The sequence below is a fragment of the Penaeus chinensis genome, chromosome 41 (genome assembly GCF_019202785.1).
Source record: "Penaeus chinensis breed Huanghai No. 1 chromosome 41, ASM1920278v2, whole genome shotgun sequence".
NCBI classification, from domain to species: Eukaryota; Metazoa; Arthropoda; class Malacostraca; order Decapoda; family Penaeidae; genus Penaeus; species Penaeus chinensis.
The window spans coordinates 5,365,352-5,373,442 of NC_061859.1; the positions used below are offsets into that span (position 1 = coordinate 5,365,352).

General features: G+C 33.0%; 1 protein-coding gene across 6 annotated transcripts in view; it reads right to left on the reverse strand.

The window, feature by feature from the left end:
• Window positions 1-8,091, reverse strand: part of LOC125047728 (protein tweety-like) — a 224,267-nt gene continuing 216,176 nt past the window's right edge. For 4 of the 6 annotated variants that reach the window (XM_047646131.1, XM_047646130.1, XM_047646125.1 and 1 more), the window contains one exon: window positions 1-4,618. In XM_047646131.1, the coding sequence (XP_047502087.1) occupies window positions 4,393-4,618 (226 nt within the window). In that variant the 3' untranslated portion in view covers window positions 1-4,392. The remainder of the gene's footprint in view (window positions 4,619-8,091) is intronic. The other 2 variants (XM_047646132.1, XM_047646127.1) reach the window with 2 other exon arrangements.

Below are 8,091 nucleotides of genomic sequence, written 5' to 3' on the forward strand. Positions count from 1 at the left end.
TTTTTGTTTCTTTTTTTTTTTATAGACAATACAGTGCTTTACATACTATCTCCTGCTTTTGCACAGCTGACATGAAGACATGGAGCAATGCCAGTCCTTCAGACGACCCTGGAGGTGCAGAGCCTACAGCAAGAAAGAGGAAAAAAAGCCACAAGAAAGCATACAATAATTTAAAACCGTAATTCCAAAAAATGTGTTTAAAAATAGAGAACAGGACATTCTCTTCTTCTATTCTTTTTTTTTACAGATTTATATTAGTGCATGGTACCATACATGAAACTAAATCTGTTAATGTTTACATCATTTTTAGATTCATGTTGAGCTAAAGTTACTTCCTTGTGACAGAGATCCCTCACATGCAGAACGGCCGGGGCAACATATACGTACAATGGAGATTATATATGACTTCAACTATCACACTTACCACATAAAACACAAATGTATAACATCCTCCATTTTCACTTTTTAGATTTAGCAAATATTTTTCTTTGGCCCTGATTTCTTTTTTTTTCTTTCCTCACTAATGAAATTACTTATTCAACTGGAGGATGTTATATGAGAAGAATCTTCATATAAAACAACTTGGAGTGATGTCTGGTGTGAGTAAGCTACACACAGAATGATGAGGCAAGTAAATTCAACTTTTACAGGTAGAAACAAAGAGCCACATTTTACTTATTATGAGGCCCATGGAACACCCATCTGCTGCTGAAAGTCCTTGACACATCACAAACTTTATATTTACCATTGTGGAGTAAAGACCACCTTTCCTTTTCTTCAACTTTTCATGGCAGTTGATTTTCTACTACTAAAGAGTTCATCTACATCACAAACACTTTCCACCACCATCTTGCTCTTCTGACAAACAACTCTTTGGTAAGTTTCATTCTTATGTTATGTAATACTGTCTCTGACCACTTTGAGCATCATTTTTTACACTATTCAGTTATCCTCATTGGTCTCTCTTTTTTTTTCTCTTTCTGGACAATGTGCTATCCTGCACTCTTACTAGAATTGTACAATTCATTCATACACATAATTGTTAAAGTTGAGATTTATCTTTGATATTTACAACCACTGTACAACCTACAAAGTGCCACTACATATATCTAGGAAAATATGATACAATGATTGTAATTTCTTTTCATCAGTATCTTGTATCACTGGTCACATGTATTATCAGCAGAATTTCTCACATTCTAAGTGATACTTTCTACTCTTCCAGGATGCTTCTCCATGAAGGTCCTTGATTGTACTGGAAAATAAGTTATTGAGGAAATATATACATTAAAAGTCTGCTGAACACCATCAATATCAAGCAATGATTCTGATGTAATACCCTGAAGGGCTTTCTGAAAAAAGGAGGTAAGACAACTTGACATTAAGAGCAAAGTTTTCATGTATTTCAATCCTTTACATTGTATGGACCATGTATTCAGTCATAAGGCTACATAAAAAAAAACAAGGTAATGCATCCTTCTGTAATGGCAAGTGTAGGGCCTTAAGGTACAGATTCAGAGTAGACGCATAAAACAGAGCTGAGCAGTAATGATTCCTCACACCAAGCAATCAACCGGGCACTCAACCCATCGTATCAATGGTTGATCAAATGACTAGATCGGCTGGTGCAAGAAACAACCGAAGTGTACACATACTTCACCAAATAGGCAGTAAAAGAGATTTAGCAAGGTTCTAGTATCTCCCAATTATATGTAATAATGAAATATATAAAAGCATAACAATATTTCTTATTACAAATAAAAATGATTTTGTTCCAAAAAAAAGATGGGAAGGCAAGGATGTCCTTTCACCCCGCTAGTATTAGTTTTAAGAGACTGCAAAAGATCTCTCATCCCACTTCACCTAGGGATTTATATAAGCAAAGGCTTAGGAATAAATAAACAGCCAGGAAAAAATCTTAAAAGTGCAACACTTCAGCCATCTAAAGAAACATCAACAATTATAAGCTAACTATAGAACTGGTAGGAAGCTCTTCTGAAGACAGTGTATGCAAAGAAGTTAATCAAAAGCTTAACATTCAACCAAACCTCATCTGTGAGGAGAGCTTGGACAGTGGAAAATAGAAAATTGATCAAAAACATGAACTACAGGAACATACCTAATGCTCATATATCTTAGGTAAAATACCAGTGAATTAAAAACGGGACAAAAAAATACTAAAAATTTCTACACATAACATGTGATGAAACCTTACAAAAATATGCACACATTTTCTCCTTTCAGACATAACTAAAATCATATCCAATCAGTATCTAAATGTGTTACAAATTTTGTTTAACTGTCCTACAAAAGGGCAAAATGCACGAAAATGCATCTCACAGCACCACTACTGAATAAACCAATGAATTTATATGCCTCATATAAAGAAATGCATCATCACAAAAACAATATATTATTCATTAATACAAATGAAGAACAAAAACTTGGCACATTTCATACTGGCTTTCATTGCCTTACACACTACACAACTGGTATTATCTGGACTCTACATGGCTGCTCTAATACAATGAATCAGCATAAACATATCTAAATAGTTGAATACACATTTTCACCATCAAATTACTTTTCAACTTAACTTGTTGGTCAACATGTTTTTCTATATTTCCTTACGTATATAAGGAGCCAATAAGTAAAATAATATTTCAACACTATTCTTCCAAACCCTTCAATATTTATAAATAATTGAATGAGAGGAGTATATTTTAAGACATAGTATATTGCAAAATAAATAAAAAGTTCCTTGAGATAAATTAGAAATAGTATAAATCAGAACATATAATTTCACAAAGTAAAAGATGTATTTTTGAAGAGGATTTCATCAAAATGCTTCAAATATATCTCTTGCTTCATAAAGTTCTCCATTCTTATTTACACCTTCTCTACACAAAAAAATAAAGTGAGGGAACTCATAAATGTGTCTTCCACATCTCCTAAAATACCTTGCCTATTCTCTATTCTCTAGACTCATTCGATGGAAATGCAATGCTGCATAAGAGTGAAAAGATCCCTATTTATAAACAATATATTTCCTTAATTCCCTATGGTTCACAATGAGAATATTAAGTGGCAAGTGACATGACTAATCATTGTACTTTTTACATTACTTAAAGAGGTCTATCAAGACTAATTTCTGTTTTTCACTGTTGGTCCCAAATATACATAAAAAAGATAAACAGGATTTTCACTGGATTCACAATGAGCAAGACTTTCTTTTTTTTTAACTTTGAGATAGGACTCAAATTTCTAAGCTTGTGCATATTATACAATCTGTGTTCCTGTGTGTATGTTTATTCCATCCCATGTGTAAAATATGAAAGTATGTACATATATAGTACATAGAAAGACAGACAAATAAGATAATAAATGGTTATTCCTTATGGTCACCCATATGCAAATGTTATTATATTTATCCCAATATAGTAAACATATTAAAAACATATGTATATCAAATGGAAGTGTGTGTTTCGTATATTATGATATAGTTTTACAAAAAATCTTTTTTATTAAAAAAAGTGTATAAAAATTTCACCAATATGTACATTTTCATATAAGTACATAGGTTTGTATGTGTATGTGCATATGCAGGTTTGTAATCTGTGTATTTCCATATAAGTACATAGATTTATGCATTGTGTGCCTGTGTGTTTGCATATATCTGTTTCTATGTGTTTGTGTGCCTGTCTTTGTCTGCATGCTCATGTTTGAGTCCATGTCTGTACGTGTGCATATATAAATATATATATATGTATAAGCATATAAGTGCATTAAATTTTTAAATACAACAAAACAAAACAAATCCCTAATGTAGCTAACATAATGTTTCCTTTTACAAAACATAAAAATAACCTTGGGAAGAAATATGCCTGGTTTCTCCTATACTGAGAATTAACACCACAGATGAGAAGTAAGACCATCCAGTATTGAAATATTTCAGGGACACATGCAGATAAGTTGAAAATATATTTATGTATTCATTAACAAATTCATGCCCTTATAGCAGTCATGGAAGCAATGGGTATTAACAATGAATGTATCACACCAAATGACCAATGACTGAGGAATATCCAAGAGTATGAACATCTTTTGGCTTTGTGTTTTTTTAACTTCTATTTGGCATTATCCTCTTCAAAGGGCAAAGGTGTCACTTCATCTTTCATCAGATGCTCAATAACTCTAAACCACTTCCACAAAAAAAAACCCTCCATTTTAAGACATTGTACTTTTCCACATGCTTCCCTGTAGCAGATCTTTCTCTTTACACATGGAAGATTAAGGTTTTATGTGCTAAGACAATCTTAAAATTACAGCAAAATACTGAGTCCAACAATACCATGAAGAGAGCCATGCTGTTAGTTAAGTGGCCAATATCCTTTAGTAGAAGTCAGATGATTCGAGGGTCTTGCACTGTTTGGAGAGAGTAGCATACTGGCCTTGGTTGGGACCCACTGAATGACTATGACTGTGACTATGTGTGTGGTGGTGGTGGTTATGGTGGTGGTTGTCGCCACGGCCCATGGTACTTACAGTTGCAGGGGCCGACCCACTTCCTCCTCCTATACTCCCCATCCCATCGCTGTGGTACAAGTGACGTCCATTTCTGAAACATAAGCAAATGATTATCAAGAGGTAATATAAATTCTAATGAGTGATACTGGTTCAATAATGTGTCTAGTAGTGCATGTGAAGGGATGGTGTGTGTGTGTGTGTGTGTGTGTGTGTGTGTGTGTGTGTGTGTGTGTGTGTGTGTGTGTGTGTGTGTGTGTGTGTGTGTGTGTGTGTGTGTGTGTGTGTGTGTGGGGTGGGGTGGGCGCACGTGCGCGCGCAATTGAGTGTGTATGTGTGTGTGTGTGTGTGTGTGTGTGTGTGTGTGTGTGTGTGTGTGTGTGTGTGTGTGTGTGTGTGTGTGTGTGTGTGTGTGTGTGTGTGTGTGTGTGTGTGTGTGTGTGCGTGCGTGTGCGCGCAATTGAGGGTGTATTTGCATGTTGATATGTGCATACACATTGGCATACAGTGGTACAGACAGCAGTGACAGCATGTATCTCTATAACTGTGACTCTTCATACTTATCCTGCCTTGCAAATATATTAGCAAGTTATAGTAAATTATTTACCATTCATTATATATGGGAAAATGCAACTATATTACTTTAAGGGTTAAATATACATTTTAGTATGAATAGCTAAATTACTGTCTTGTTAATGATGATCTATAATTAAGTGTTTAACAGAGGGTCATGGCAATATCTCATAAATAAAACAAAATGCTCCACAGAGACTCTCTTTGCAAAAAGAAAAAAAAAAAAAAAAAGTACTGTTATAATGTTACACTATTAAGTGCAAAGACACAAATAATGCAAAGTACACTTATAGAGAGAATATTGAATCACTCTCATGCAGTAACTATGAATCAAAACACAAAGGAAGTTATTTTCTCCAAATCATTATTGCTGGTTATACTTTGATGTGCTCATGTAGCATATATATACTCCTTTAAAAAATCATCTATACTAATTTTTAACTGAATGTTAAATAATGAATCAGACTATATATACACAGTTAACTATTTTTTTCTCTTACAGTAGTTCCTTTAAATAGTGCACATATGAGCACCTCCAACCATACAGGTAATTTAACAGCAGCCCCATATTGAGAATAAATTGAAAAAAACAATCATTAAATTTCTTTCAAAGAATGTAAAAGAAGTACATCTTTGAATGTTTGATGTTTTATTTTTACAGCTACTAAGTAATGAAAAAATAGAGAAAAAATAGGCCAAGTAAGATATATGAATTTAATATTTTGTGGCTTTGAAGAGATAATAAGACACAGTTCTTTAACATTATTCCTGTGTTACTGTGAGACAATAGCAATAAAAGCCACATTCTTTTTGTAAAAGGATTCAGTCATTTTCAGGAATCTTCATCTTAATATCTTTATAGATCACTGGTTCTCAAACAGCAGGTTGCCAGCCCTTTGGGGGTTGTATAGCATTACTATAAAAGTTGAGAAGCCTTGAGGGAAAGCATTGTAGGGCAATTTGCTGGGTGTTTGTCAGTGGTCATGTTAAGAATATACTTTAAAGCCATGTCTTTCAAGGAATATTGTATTAAGTAAATAATTTTTTTTCGCTTAGCTTAAGACTATGTAGTTCCGAAAAATTTAACTGAATGACTGATGTCAGGGGATTGTAGAAGGGCCAGAGGTTTAAGAAGGGAGCCACAAGTGGAAAAGGATTCAAAACCACTGTTACAGATCTTCTCAATAGCCCTTAGGGTATGTTTCACTGAGAATGCTGAATATAGCCTACAAACTTAACCAATCAACTTCAATGATCTCGTAAACTGTTTCCTTTTTTGCGTTCAAATTGAGTAGGTACTTACTTTGCACTTATCATCAACAATGCATAAATCTTTTGGATCAGCACATCAAACAACATGAAATCATGAATCCTGATAATGAAAGGAGAAAATAATATTGATTGATGTTTATGAAGTACATCCAAGCCAAGTGTGGGAGACTAACAAAACATTTTTCAGTGATAACCAATCCTTAATACCTAAATATTATTTCTTAAACACTTTTGTCTCATTACTTAAGTGCATGTTTAATAAGTCATCTTATCCATGAGATATACTGATGTACAGAAAAATATCTATTTTAAGATGTATGAAATTTGGATACTCTCTGTCCAATATCTGTTAAATTTTGTCTACGTATTTCAATACTGCATTTCAGAATTTAGTTTCCTAATAAGTTTAGTAAACTCTACTTAGCCTCCCAATACTCATCTAACAGATAATGAAACAAAGGCATTAAATATCTTCAGTATAAGAAATCCAATTTCTAAAACCCATGTACAGTATGAAATCTCAACATTTTGAATCATTGCACAGTGATTGGTATGAATAACAATCATGCAATTCTAAGCTTACTATTAGATTTCCTGTCCTGATATATTTTAATAATTCAATAAATAATTAAATAAAAAAATAATAAAATAACATCCATAGTAACTGACAATTATATTACAACTATCTTGGAATTATCATAATTCACAAGAAAAAGAATATGTTAATACATGATCATGACATAAGAAAAGTATTTAGGTAGTCACTATTTAGAGCCAGAGGGCAAAGACGAACAAATCATGCATGGGAAACATGAACACTCAAAAAGTAAGTACACTTCTGGATATTCATCTACTGAGCGTAAGACTTGTGACGAGAGTTGCCATATGCATTCTAAAAAGCACATATGGAATTCATCAAAATATTTTTATAGAGAGAGTATTATATAAGTGGAAACTTACTTAGAGAATCCACCACAGTTTGCCGAAAGCAATTAAGAGAAGAAACAAAACAATACCATGAATAATGAATCAAGAATGACAAATGTGCAATAAATGAATAAATATATATAAAAACAAGGTTCCAGAGATGACAACAACAAGCCATTTTGTGAAACTTTGCTTGAAGTTTCCCATCACTAGCTCATTTATTTTCTTCATGTATAACAGTACCAGTATTTTAATGCCTGTTTTTTTCTTAGGCAGTCATCTTCAGGTTAGTAAAATTTCTTTATTAATATCTGGTTTTACGTATAATTATTTCAGTTTATATCGCATGTCCTTCACCAATTTAGAGAAACTGTATAGTCAATTACTCAAATTATTACCTCAGGTGAGTCCAGAAATTCACAATAATAAAACTATTTTCATACCTTCCTAAAATTAATGCTGCTGTAAGACACTAAACACATTCTCCTTTCTCTTCAATAATACTTTCAGAACTAATGGATGAATATTAAATGAAAAAAATGTAAATTCAAACTTTTGCATCCACAGATGAAAATGTCATACATCTAGAATTCAGAGTTCAGTGAGCACTATTACTGTTTTCAACTGTTCAGACTATAATGTACATATAGTTCATTAAGTAGTATAAGACAAAGATCTCAAAAAATTCTTAAAGCAACTTAATTTTCAGAAATGTTTGCAGAATTATAAAACTGCCAGTCTATGCAAGGATGGGCATCATTCAACACATAATGCACTAGAATTCACTTCTGAATC